The sequence below is a fragment of the Rhagoletis pomonella genome, unplaced genomic scaffold (assembly GCF_013731165.1).
Source record: "Rhagoletis pomonella isolate Grant_MI unplaced genomic scaffold, Rhpom_1.0 Rhpom_scaffold_00006, whole genome shotgun sequence".
Classification (NCBI taxonomy): domain Eukaryota; kingdom Metazoa; phylum Arthropoda; class Insecta; order Diptera; family Tephritidae; genus Rhagoletis; species Rhagoletis pomonella.
This window is the reverse complement of record NW_023458560.1, coordinates 28,740,893-28,754,973: the sequence shown is the minus strand read 5'-3', so window position 1 is coordinate 28,754,973 and position 14,081 is coordinate 28,740,893. Positions and strand designations below refer to the sequence as shown.

At 34.8% G+C, this 14,081-nt stretch overlaps 1 protein-coding gene across 1 annotated transcript; it reads left to right on the top strand.

Moving 5' to 3' along the window:
* The first annotated feature begins 4,524 nt into the window (after nucleotides 1-4,524).
* Nucleotides 4,525-10,273, top strand: LOC118741669 (V-type proton ATPase 116 kDa subunit a1-like). Its single transcript, XM_036473642.1, has 5 exons — nucleotides 4,525-4,669; nucleotides 6,396-8,291; nucleotides 8,354-8,591; nucleotides 8,647-8,818; nucleotides 10,180-10,273. Exons 1-5 carry the CDS (start codon nucleotides 4,553-4,555, stop codon nucleotides 10,271-10,273), a joined length of 2,517 nt encoding a protein of 838 aa, XP_036329535.1. The 5' UTR covers nucleotides 4,525-4,552.
* The last annotated feature ends 3,808 nt before the right edge of the window (nucleotides 10,274-14,081 follow it).

The window sequence follows — 14,081 nt, the reverse complement described above, 5'->3', positions numbered from 1 at the left end:
ATTCGTATCTATTAATTTTTATGCATAAAATCGTGAAAGTAAGTTGGTGTTAGTGAAGAAAAAATAGTTGTTGTTAATATTTACGGCTATTTAATAAGGACTCTTATGGAAATTTTTTATCTATGTTTTAGTGTATGAAAATAATGAAATTTTAAAGGTGTTTTATTGCATTTACTTTACCTTAACTTATGCTCCTGTAAGTGGAAAAGATTTTTGGAAATTTTCTTGCAATATTTAAATTTTCAAAACCAAACAAATATTAAGCAACAATAATGCTAACATAGAAGTCATCAGAATAATATGAGAAAAGTTATAGTAACTTTAACTTATAGAAATGACGTCACTATTATGCCTCTCTCAGTGCGACAAGTCAAACAAAGCTACCCGTTCGTTTATTATTCAGTCATTATTTACCTTGGATAAAAGTGAATAGGCGCCCACCTTCAGCTTTTGCTTAGATTATTTGCTTGCATTTACAACGCATAAGTATGTATATAAATACATATATCCAAAAAATTGGTCTCGCATGCTCGTCTGTTTTCTATCCAATCTTGCGGTGTAAATAAAAACAAATAAATAAATATTTGAGCTTTAATAGCCCCTTCACTTGTTTAAACGGCAATTAGTATAATTGTGACAAGCTCTGATAAGGAGTATCTTAATTGATATTCGATAAGGGAATTGCGACCATGAGCAATCGCACATACATATGTACATACATACACATCCATGCTAGAGAGCTGCATGAATTCATTCAAAACGGCTTATGAATTATTCATATACAAAACGAATGAATGATTTTGGCTTAAAACTTGTTTGAATGTGGGTGAAAACTTGTGCTAATATATGTGTCGACATTACAATATTCAAACAAAGTGAAAATATATTTAGTTGGAATAGACGACAATTTTTTTTATGAATATGCAAAATAATTTTTTTTTTTTGTGCTTATATGTACAATCATACATACATACGCACATTCTTCCATTTGAACGTAGAAAATTTAAAACAAAGTTTATATTCATAACTTACAAAATTCCAAACGCTGAGTGTTTTGAATTTGTATGTGAAGTAAAATATTCAAATCTACTGTACTCTGTTTGGCTAGAAGTTTGAATGAATTCATGCAGCCCTCTAGTACATACATGTGTGCATACATAGACAAAAATATGTAAACAAATATACATACACACATTCAGAAAAGTACTTGGTAAAGTGATGACGTATGTATAGCAAGTGATTGATTAGTGAAACTAACAAAATTTGCTGATAAAAAAAATATGGTCACTCGTAGCTGATTGCAGTGGAATTGAAAACTAATCACTTTAAAATGGGGAAAATACCTAAATTTTTACATGTGAGAATATTTCTTTTGCATGCCAAACGGAAATTTGTTGAATGGGAAATTTTAAGTCGTCATTAATTAGATCAGTTTTTTTTTTTATGAAGCATATGACCTAATTTCGTTGTTAGGAACTTCAAGTGTATGTGTGTTGGAAAACCTTTATACCCTTTTGATATAAATTCGCCAACGCTGATACTAGCAACTCAGTTAGAACTTTACTTTCGAGTGGAAGATCTTGTGTTGCTGTTGTGTTTTTATTTTGCATAGGTACTATATTTCTTAAAAGCAAAAGGAGGAACGTGCTACGATAAAAGCGTTTTGTGTAGAAAGAAATCATTAGATTAGTTCTTTACATAAAAGTTGTTATTAATAATAGGTGGGAGGATATGTTTGTAGTTTAAAATTTTACTAAATCTGCTATATGCCGGCTTTTTAGCATAGCCATATTAAATTCCTAACATATAGAATATACTAGTATCACCGAATATGACTGTGAGAAACTTACTGCCATCCCTAAATTGGCGCGCGCCAACGTATATACTTAAATCACGAGAATGTCGAGCTGAGCCGATCAAGGAAAGGATCTATGGTACCTCTGTCGACAAACACAGCCTCTACGACGAAACGTCTGATAACTGATTGAGGCTGATCGACTTCGCCGGGGCCCGAAACATGGTAATATGTAGTACTAGGTTCCAGCATAAGAACATCCATCAAGCTACATGGCTGTCTCCAGATCGAAAAACGAGAAACCAAATCGATCATGTTGTGATAGACGGAAGGCATGCTTCAAGCGTTTTAGATATACGTACACTCCGAGGGCCGAACATCGACTCGGACTACTAACTTGTTGAAGCCAAGATATGCACCCGTCTCTCTGCAATAAAAAATGTGCACCCAACAATGCAAGGAAAGCTTAACGCGAAATGCTGCAATCGTAACAGACTACCAATTTATTTGTCACTCGACTCTCACGCCTCTTCAACAAATCGAAACGTGCGAGCAGTGGAAGCATATTTCCCGCTCATAAATAACCCCGCCATATGCGTCAACTACCGCGGGATTAGCCCTCTAAGCATAGGTTACAAGGTCTTATCGGATGTATTGTGTGAAAGACTGAAGCTCGCCGCCCACGAACTGATTGAGCCTTATTAGTGTGGCTTTAGACCTGGAAAGTGCGCCAAATCTCGGAAAAGTCCGTATTTGTCAATCTTATTGTGGCTTATTAATATTTTTTATTCTTAATATTGTTTTGAGCTTTTTACCACGATTATGAAAAAGAACAAATTCTAAGCGGTAGAAGTTATATCAGATATTTCGGAGATCACCACATCTCCTCATCACACTTCTATTTTTTAGTCGTCAGCAGGGATCGAACCCGCGTCATCGATGAAAAGGCTCGACACTCGCCATCTCTTTGTCGACTTCAAAGTCGCTTTCGGCTGCACTAAAAGGAGTTGCCTACACGCCACGATATCTGAATTGAGTATCCCCAATAGATATTATTGGGCTGTGCCAAATGACGTTGTGCAATACCAATAGCCCCGTCAGAATTAGGAAAGACCTTTCCAATCTGGCACGGGATTAGGGCTACGCCCATGATTATACCTGCTCTGCCGGAAAAAAATTTATCAAGAGAGTGAATTGAATCAATCAAAAAAATTGTTTATAATGGCTGCTATAATTTTGAAATCAAAAAAATATATCAAAACAAATTCTATGAGTCTGCGAGAAATTGTTCTCTGCTTTCTATATAGTTCATATATAGAAATTGGTAATTAAAAATTTTTTTTTATTTATTCATAAAATTTTTAGAAACCTTATTGCTAAGACCTCCTATTTAGCACATCTTTCGATTAGTCTTTCGACAGACAGAAAAGAGCTTGCAAGATAGTAGCCAGAATTGAAAATTGGCCAACATACAAATTGTAAACATTTAATAGTTCAATATTTTGCAGTACGAAGTCCGGCCTTTTGGGGCCCGGCTATTTTATAGAGCAATTTACCCTTTGCTCTTCAGTTTTGTGCGTGAAAACCATTATGAAGCCCTTGTCTTATCCTGGTACGCTCCAGCTCCTAAAAAAAAACTGCAGAAAAAAATTGTTTCCCGAAATTTATTTTTTAATTTTTTGAGCTATGACTTTTTTCTAACGAACGAACGATAACAAATATGAACAAATCAACGATATGCGATAAGCGATATGCGGCTTACTGATAAGCTGATCTTCGCGACACGCTGAGTTGGGCAACAACAAACAAATTTGAAGTGACAAAATATACTTGATTGTTAGCGGCAAACATAAAGTAGCAACTTAATAAATAACACTCACTTAAGCCATAAAGTCATTGTGTGTCAAGTAATGACACAAGATATCACACATAAACAAAATAAAAACACTTAGGGCCATTTTCTAATGTAAGCAGTAAAGTTGCCTTTACTAACAGGGCAGATAAATTGTTCCTCACTTTAAAGTGTTTTCGTTCTCTTACCTTGCCGGTAAAAATAAATTTGTTATTTCGTAGAGTGAAACTTCACTACAGTTCCGAGAGTGAAACTTCACTACATTCGTCATATAATTTCAAAGGTTGGCAATGCAACATAAGCAAATATAGAGCAAGAGCAACTGTTAGCAAAAACCAAAACCTTTGGTTGAAATATCTAATATAGCTGGCTCATGAACCAAAACCAAACCAAAATTTAAAGTTGGGTACAAATTTTAAAGGTTGCATCGGGTGAGCAACAGTTTATCGATTCGAGAATTTAATGCGCTGATGAGAAAACGAAAACTCGTATATCGGGACGATAAAGTGGCCGGTAAACTAAAGGTTAGATGAGAAAACGGCCCTTAATCGCTTTCTTGTTGAGCACTGTAGCGCGATTTATCGATAGATTTGCTTGCCGATAATGCCTGCGGGGCGGCCGTTTATATTCAGATATTCATATGTACATACATACTTTTGAGTGTGTGTGTTAAGAAATTATTGCTTTCGTATTTTAACTTTGCCACCAATGTACTCGCTAAACTCTTATAAATATAAATCGAGGTAACAATTTAGTTTACATTTTTCTTTTTAGCCATAAATAAACATATCACGAAATCAACTGCTTATACAAACACACACACGCACACGTACGAAAAGTGTCGCGTCATAGTGCACACTAGCAATCTTGATAACCAACCATTCAATTGTGAATGAAACGTCAGCATGGGTGATATGTTCCGCAGTGAATCGATGGCCTTGTGCCAGATGTTTATACAACCGGAAGCGGCGTATTCATCGTTGGCCGAACTGGGCGAAAGCGGTTGTGTGCAATTTCGTGATGTAAGTGCATACATATGTAGGTGTTTTTCAAAATAAAATAGCAACAACAATACAATGTATGTATTTACAATGTATGTATATGCAGTAAGCGCAAAAATTGTTGACATCCCAAGGTTTAGCATCCAAAAAAAAAAGAAAGAAAAAAAATATGAAGTACCTAAAATGTTTACGGTTCACTCACCCCGCTCACCGGCATTGCAGCATTTTTTTACTACCTTACGACATATGCATGTACATTAGAGTGCATCACAAAAAAGTGACGGTTTTATTAGGTATATTTTAAGATTTCCGCCGAAATATTTCTTTAAAATATTACCATTTACCTGAGCTGCACCCTTTCGAAAATATCACCAAAACTCTTATTATTTTGATTCTGCTGATAAAATTAAAAAAAAAAAATGTATGCAAACTAGGATGCTCGATTATTCGTCTGTTTCCCCAAGTTCGCGTTTCGAGTTATTCGAAAAATTTTAAATTCAATGAAAGCGATTCCTTATTATGGAATTAAGAAAAAAACCTGTATAAACCGGGTTTAATTTATTAAAATTATTAAGAGCAGAGCTTTTATTAAGAAAAGAGCAAAACAAAATAAGTTAAATTTTTTTTTTAGATCAAAGGTTAAACAAATTTCTCTTCTGCCATAAAAACGCTTTTTCGGAGATGGAGCAAAAGTGTAGATCTTTCTATTCGTGTCAAAACATTAGGAAGGGGTACATGAATTGGAGAAAAAACTGGAAAAAGCCTCGAAAACTTCGAAATACTCAAAACTTTTATTGAGAAATCAAGAAATAAAAAAATGGTTTGTAAATGGTAAAAAATCCGATTCGATTCGATATTCAAAAAATGCTGATTTCAAAAAAACGGTGGAAATCAGTTTATAAGAACCGAGTCAATCACCCCAATGCAGACCTTTTAAGCTTAAGCTTGTCTATCGTCTGAGGAGGTTTTTGGAAAAATTATATTTAAAAACTAAACTTGTTTATAAAAAAAAACTCGGGTCCAGCTTAAACCTTAATATTTTTACGAAATATTTCGGCAGAAGTCTTAACCCTCAGTACAAAAAATCAGCCGCTGAAACTAAAGATGTAAAAATGTGTGTATCGGCTAATTTTGGGTCATTGATTTCAAAAATACAATCAAAAATTTTATAAAACTGTTAGTTTTACCATTATTCAGCATCCATTATATTGGACAGTGGTACACTAGATCTGTAAACAGGAAAGTGATATCGATAATTTTTCGTTTTTTTTCTTTTGCGAAATATATTTCAAAACTGAGAATAACATTTAACATTTTTTTCGGATCTCAATTCCATTTAATTTGTTCATATATGTTACACAACCAAATGTCCATTTTTGTGACACATTTCACTTTTGTGAAAAATCACTGTAAACTGCATCCCGAAAGTAGAGTAAAAGAAATGCGGTAAATAAGAATAATATACTTTTTCTCAAAACCACTGTTTTAAAAACAAAAGCTCTTATTTAAGAAAAAAAGAGCTTTAGGTAAAAAAAAGTTTGTCCAATATATTGAACAATTGCACTGAAAGGGTTAAAATATAATAACTTATAAGATTTCCGATGGAAAACCGGTCCGATTTTTTTTTTGTATGGAGAGTAATGCACCCTAATGTACGTACATATATACATTTTATGCTTTATTTATACTTTATGGGTAAATAATAAATTATTTTGTAAAATATTTTTTCGTTTCATTTCATTTCCAGCTGAATGCTCAAGTCAGTGCTTTCCAGCGCAAATTCGTTTCAGAGGTCAGACGCTGCGACGAACTGGAGCGTAAAATACGATACATCGAAAATGAGCTACGCAAAGATGACATCAATATGCCTGAGGTGCTAGACGAACCACCACCACCATATCCGCGGGAAATCATCGACCTGGAAGCGCAAGTGGAAGTGGTCGAAATGGAAATACGTGAGCTGGCCGGCAACACTGTCAATCTGAAAGCCAATTACCACGGCATGCTCGAACTGAGACTTATGCTTGAGAAAGCGAATGATTTCTTCGCCGACACGGAAGTCATCAAGATGACTTCACATCGTTTCTCAGACGCTGTCGAGTATGCGCCACCCTTGCCCGGTCAACAACAACGCGGCCAACTGGGCTTTGTGGCTGGCGTCATTAACTTGGAACGTTTCTTCTCATTGGAACGTATGTTGTGGCGTATTTCACGCGGCAACGTATTCATCAAGCGTAGTGATGTCGATGACACGTTACTCGATTTGAATACGGGCAATCAGGTCCCGAAAGCCATCTTTGTCGCCTTCTTTCAGGGCGATGAACTAAAGCAACGCATCAAGAAAGTGTGCGCCGGTTATCACGTCTCACTATATCCCTGTCCTAGCTCAGCTACTGAACGTCAAGAAATGCTAAGCGATGTACGCATACGTATTGAAGATTTGCAGCTGGTACTTAATCAGAGCGAAGATCATCGCAATCGCATATTGGTCGCGGCGGCGAAAAATTTACCTTATTGGGCGGTGATGGTTACCAAAATGAAAGCGATCTATCATACGCTTAACTTCTTTAATATGGACGTGAGCAGCAATTGGCTGATCGGTGAGGGCTGGGTGCCGACGCGTGATCTGCCTGTAGTGCGCGATGCGCTCGCTAGAGCTTCGACCAAAGTCAACAGCACAGTTAGTTCCTTCCTGAATGTGATCGAGACAAACGAACAGCCGCCGACCTTTTATAGAACAAATAAGTTTACACGCCCCTACCAGAATTTAATCGATGCTTATGGTCTCTGCACTTATCACGAAGTTAATCCGGCGCTCTACGGTTGCATCACTTTTCCTTTCTTGTTTGCGGTGATGTTCGGCGATTTGGGACATGGTTTCATTCTATTACTTATTGGTCTCTACATGGTGTGGAAGGAGGAGAAACTGAGCCAAATCAAGGGTGAAATATTCAATATATTCTTTGTGGGCCGCTATATTATACTACTTATGGGCCTATTTGCCATGTACACTGGTTTCGTGTACAATGATATCTTCTCCAAATCGTTTAATATTTTTGGATCAGCATGGCATGCAGATAGCATACCTGTACCTAATGGAACTTTCAATGGCGGTGAATTGATAATGTTGGACCCTTTGAATAGCTTGAATGACGTTTATGCCTATGGCATGGATCCGCTCTGGTCAGTGGCTGAAAATAAGATCATCTTCTTGAATGCCTACAAAATGAAGCTCTCCATCATATTCGGTCTCTTACACATGGCGTTCGGCCTTATATTGTCGCTCGTTAATTTTGTACATTTCAAGCAGTATGCGCGCATTTTCTTAGATTTTTTGCCACAGCTGCTCTTTTTGATGTTCCTCTTCGGCTATTTAGTGTTCTTAATGTTCTTCAAATGGGTGAAGTATTCCGGCAGGGCAACAGAGCAGGTTCTTACGCCTGGCTGTGCACCATCTATACTCATTTTATTCATCAATATGCTGTTATTTGGCAACACTGAACCCAAGGAGGGTTGCAAGGAATATATGTTCGAATACCAAAAAATCGTGCAAATAATACTTGTGGCGTTGGCAGTTTTGTGCATCCCATGGATGCTGTTGGGTAATCCGCTGCTGGAGGCACGCAAGCGTAAACAGAGAGTGGTAAGTAAATAATGCTCATAAATGTTTAAGAGTTCAAATAATAATTTCTATTACGTACTTAGCTGACAGTGGCCACAAATGGGATCACAAATGAAGCATTTGAAGATCACAACAACGCAGTTGCGAGTGCGCCAGCTAAACCAGCTGCATCAACACACGGCCACCATGAGAGTGATGAGGACGAACCTATGAGTGAAATCTACATCAAACAGGCCATACACACTATCGAATATGTATTGAGTACTATATCTCATACGGCGTCGTATCTTCGCTTGTGGGCTCTGTCGTTGGCGCATGCGCGTAAGTATATTCGCTCAATTTGCTGAACAAATACTTGAAAATTCCGTATTTTTAGAATTATCAGATGTTCTGTGGAAAATGTTGGTTCATGTGCCTATCAGCTTTCCAATGCCATTCGGTGGAATTATGGTGGGAATTCTCTTCACACCATGGCAATTTTTTACGATCACCATACTCGTTATTATCGAAGGATTATCGGCATTTTTGCATACTCTGCGTTTACACTGGTAAGTAATTGAATTAGCTATTTGCTTAAGTATTCAAGAAGATCGTTTGATGATAGTACGTCGGCACGGAAGTGAAACTTCTTTCTAATACCCGCATAGTTCACTGTATTACACACGTATTTTTCCGCATAATAATGAACAATTATCTTAATCCTAATTCCAATCTTAATCTAAATCTTAACCTTAACCATAACCTATATCTAATCTTTACTTTTTCCGCTAAACTTAACCGAAACTTTTACCTTAACTTTAACCTTAACCTTAGCCTTAACCTTAACCTTAACCACAAATTAGCTTTAACTTTTATTTTAAACCAAACCTTAGTCTTAACCTTAACCTTAACTTTGACTTTAACCATAACCTTAACTTTAACTTTGACTTTAACTATAACCTTAGCCTTAACCTTATCCTTAACCTTAACCATTACCTTGGCCTTAACCTTAGTTGAACCTTATCATTTGCGTTAACCTTAACCTTAACCTTAACCTTAACGTGAATCTTAAACTTAATTTCAATATTCATATTTTCTATCGAAATCTTAATCTTTATATAAGTCTTAGGGCCTTTGTCATCATCTATGGTTAAGACTAATCTCCAGGTAAACATCTTTACCGACGTAATTGACTCCATGCATAAAACACTGAGTTGATAACGTCGGTAACGATGTTTAACTGGGGATAACTTTTAACCAGAAATAGGGAAAACGGCCCTTAGTCTTAATATTGATCTCAAATTTAATATTGATCTTAATCCTACTAATAATCGTGACCAACCGACCCCACCATCGCCTCCCTTCTTCCCTTCTATGTTTCACTTCAAAAATAAATATACAAGGCAAAAAACTAAAAATACAATTATCTTCTTATGAGGGGCTATTGGTAGTTATCTGTATGAAGTGATGGAAATTAACAGACCTCGGACTCCCATTCAGCGCGTCAAATAACATGGGGATATAGAAAGTTGGTTCCATAAGCAGGCACTTTTTTTTTGTAAACCTGTATAATTTTGTAAAAAGTTAACGAAAAATAAAAAAATTTGGAGTACTCACTTTGGTGTAAAAACCCAAGGGAGGCTAATTTGCAAAATCTATGTTCGCTATTTTAAAAACCCTCATTAGAGGGTTAACTTCTTTGTCGCCAAACAAACGAGAGGACGGTATAGTAGAAACAGATTCTCATTTTCGAAACAGATTTTTAAACCTGCTATTTCTGTAAACGGCTGAGTATGGCGGCTCAAAAGACATTTTGTAATTAACGTATACTGGATTGAATATTATTATATTTTATATTTTATTTCGAATAATTTTCACCATTTGTAAATACATATATTTTTTTTTAAATAACTGCTTCTGTTTTTTGCAGGGTCGAATTCATGAGCAAATTTTACGATGGCGTTGGTTACGCGTTCCAACCTTTTTCCTTTAAAGCAATACTGAACGGCTCTTACGAAGATTAAGAAAAAAAAATACTATATTTAGCCACGAAACTGGCATTAAAAATATGTTTTATAAGAAATTGTACATATGTATATTGCACAAAGTAATAGTAAAGTTCTTAGATGATAATGGAGATGGACAAATTATATTACCTCTCTGTAATTAAGAGACATATAGTTAAGATGCATTGATAAGACACGTCGAGTATTTATTTTGTTTAATAAAAAGTTTAAACAAATCTTTGGTTATATGGAAAAACTTTAAAGGTACTTCTTAAAAAACAAAGAAAATAAGAGAAATTAATGTACCAGAGAGCAGATCGAGTCAGCAAGTTTTGTGAGCGGTTATATTTACATCAAAATTTCAGCGAAACTATTACACAAGGACCACACATATGCAAGAACCAAATTATAAGTAAGAACTTTTCCAAAATTTTTTATTGATATAACAAAGTTCGAGAATTTAAAATTTTTTGAAAATTTTGAAAACATCAACGTTCCAAATTTTTTTGAATCGTCAAGAATTACGAAAATTTTTTAAATTTTCAAGAACGCCGAAATATGAAAATGTTTTCAACATTCGAAAACTTTTAATTTCGTTTGATAAATTTTGTATATTCGACACTTTTACTTAAAAAAAATTTGTTAGAATTCCTACAATTCTCAAAATTTTTTCAAAATAAAAAATTTCTAGAAATCTAGTGTTCATCATTATATTGAGTTATTGGGATTTACTAAAATTTCTCAAATTCAAAAAGTTTTGAAAGTTTAGAAAATTTTGGAATTCCACTCAAGTTATTAAAAAGGGGAATTATCAAGAAATTAAAAATTATCAAAACTCTAAAAATTTTAAATTGCGGTGATTTTTAAATTTATATACACGATATATGTTGAAAAATTAACCTATCAGTTCTTATTTTTATTGACATTTCAATGCATTTTTAATAATTAATTGCCAATTAATAATTTGAATTTTTGTATGATAAATTCGGTAACAATTAAGGCCTAAATTGGTGAAAAGGTTCTTACTTGCCAATTAGGTGCCTGTTTGAACATAGTCTAAGGAAGCCTGTCTGTACATAACGGTTGTTGGGTCATCTGTCCCTGGATTTTCTCAAAAACAGGTACAACTATATCAAAATCTCGAAACCGCCTTCCAGGAAAACACTTGGAAAAGTTGATGTTTTTGGGAAACATAACAAAAAAAAAAGTTCTTTCCTTAAACTTATTTTATATAAAAAAAAATCTCTATTAATCTTGTAAATATGTATTCTAATGTTTTCGAAATCAAATCCTTTACAAAAATAATTGTTGTCTTAAATTTTTGCGTGAAAAAAATTAAAAAAAATTATCTTGTGAAAATGCATTTTTTTTTTGAAAAAAAAAAACACACAATAAGTTTGAAAATATGCAAAATAGTATTTCTATGTACAAGTACTCGATACCTTTCCGATACTGAGTAGGTATCGATACCTTGTTTGATACAAGTATTTACAAATACTGATTTTAGTAATACCTTGATGGTATCGATTTATCCCTAGCTATTACTTTGAAGATTTTTTGCGTTAAAAATTAGCGATAGCGAATGTTGGAATCCGGCTGTGGGTAGAGAAGAACTTGAGCATTTCCAGTATACGTTAGTTGCAACGGAAGGGACTAAGAAGAAGACGAATAATTGGGAATGACTCTTAGCATAATTTTAATCTTGATTTGTCAAAGTCCGATGCAACTATGAGAAATACGTATAGGGAAAAGTGAGGTGTATTTAAACTATATATCCGACACACGTGGCATTTGGCCCATTTTGTACTTCGTTATATTAGACAAAACTGAATATGGCTGTGCCCAAAAATATTTTTTTTAATATCAGCTTACATTAAAGGCTTCATTTTCTTGCTCAAAATTCTTTACGTATGTATGCCTCTTAAGTTACAAAAACAATTTGCGAGGGTAAAAGGCTTATTATTAGCATTAACACCCTGACTGCTTACCAGTGTAAACAAACGAAGTACACAGTAATAGTAGCAACAATGATATTATCAGCAACAGCAGAAACAACAACAATATCCGTACTGCTGTAAGTGTAACATAAACAGACAGAACATAACAGTAACAATGGATGCGAACAAAGCGGAACTAACACATAGACAGTTGAATAGATAATTTCTGAAATGCTGAAGGACAACAGCCTCAGTCAACAACAAAAACACGAATGACGTTAACTCTAACAGCAATTGCAGTAACAACAACAATCGAAACAACCTGGTACACATGAATAATAACAATAACAGTTAGCATTGAGAGCGCTTGTGCGTCAACCCAGTCGGCAATTTGAAGAATGCTTTCAATTCACAACGTCTTCAGGCAGAGCTTTTGCAATAGAAACCTTTCCATGGAAGTTTCACGAAATGTTCTTCGAATGGCTCTGATATTCGCAGACAGATAAGAAGGTGTATGTGTACTGCAACGGAAAGTAAGAAAAAATAGAAACATTTGGATGCCCCGATGCGTGTCTTGATCAGAGTTATACTTCTTGGCTTGTATTTGATATAAATTTTACGCTTCTTGAATGCCCGACTCCGGTTGCTTACAGAAAAAGGAAGACGTACCGATTGGAATAAGTTCAGAAAGTTCCCACCAGAGCCTCTGGCCAATAACACTTCTCTCAGTAAGTTTGGCCTACTGTCGTCACCGATATGAAACCGAGAATCAGGGATTATGTAAACTATGGGAATATACAGAGGAGAACTCGGATTTGAATACTAATATACACATTGGTGGACCAGCCTCTCCTAGCAACGAAATCATTAACCTACTTAATTCTGCAAAGAAAAATGTTTCTTAGCCTGCCTACAAGGACGTCTGAAAGAATTTCTGCAACCGGCGGGAAATCGATTAAGAAAAGTGTACTGTCATCTGCGATGTACGTAAGTAGATATCGTATCACGAGGAAATGCCTACTGGGACCTACAAATCTCTTTGTATGAATCTGGCATTGCATTCTATATCCGTTGTTATAAGACTTACGTAATACAATTGTCAATTCTGGCCACCATATTAAAAGCTCTTTTCTGCCCTTGGAAATACATACTAATTGAAAGATCTGCTAATGAGGAGGTATTAGCGTTAAGCGGTTTTTCCTTTTAGCAACACATTTTTTTTTTAACAATTATATTAAATTAAAAAACTAAATAAATATTTCTTTTAAATAATAAAAAGTATTTAAGGAAAGAAAAATTTAATCAAGAAAAGAAAAAAAAAACAAATTTAATCAAAACAAAAATAAATAAAAAATTATCTTAAATAACAAGTGCAATTAAAATAATTTTTCATTTACTACTTAAAACAATAAAATCTAAAAATTAAATTAGGAAAAGAAGAAAATTAAATAAAAGAAGAACAAATATATAACAATTAAGAAAGAAAATAAATACTTAAACCCATTTCTAAAATTTAATGAAATTAAAAATACTAGATTTTCCTTTCTGAAACGTTTAAAAGCTAAATATAAAAAAAAAAAACATTCGATTACAAAAGAAAAAAATTTTAATTAGGAAAAAATCCGCTGCGTGAAGACTCCAACACGGATCGAATGGCTCACTCGGTGATTGAGACTGTTGGAGCGCCGCAAGCTAAATGATATGCATGTGCTTTCTCTAAAAATAGCTTTTCAGCACGAGTGATGAATGAGACTGGGAGAAATCTCCTTCTGTGTAAAGCCAACGCACTTTCCACTTTTAAGCCTGGATACATCCATCCACCAGGAAACTTATATAAATAAGTTCTATAGCTGTCAGCATGCCACTGGCAAGGAAGGACTGCTATTCAC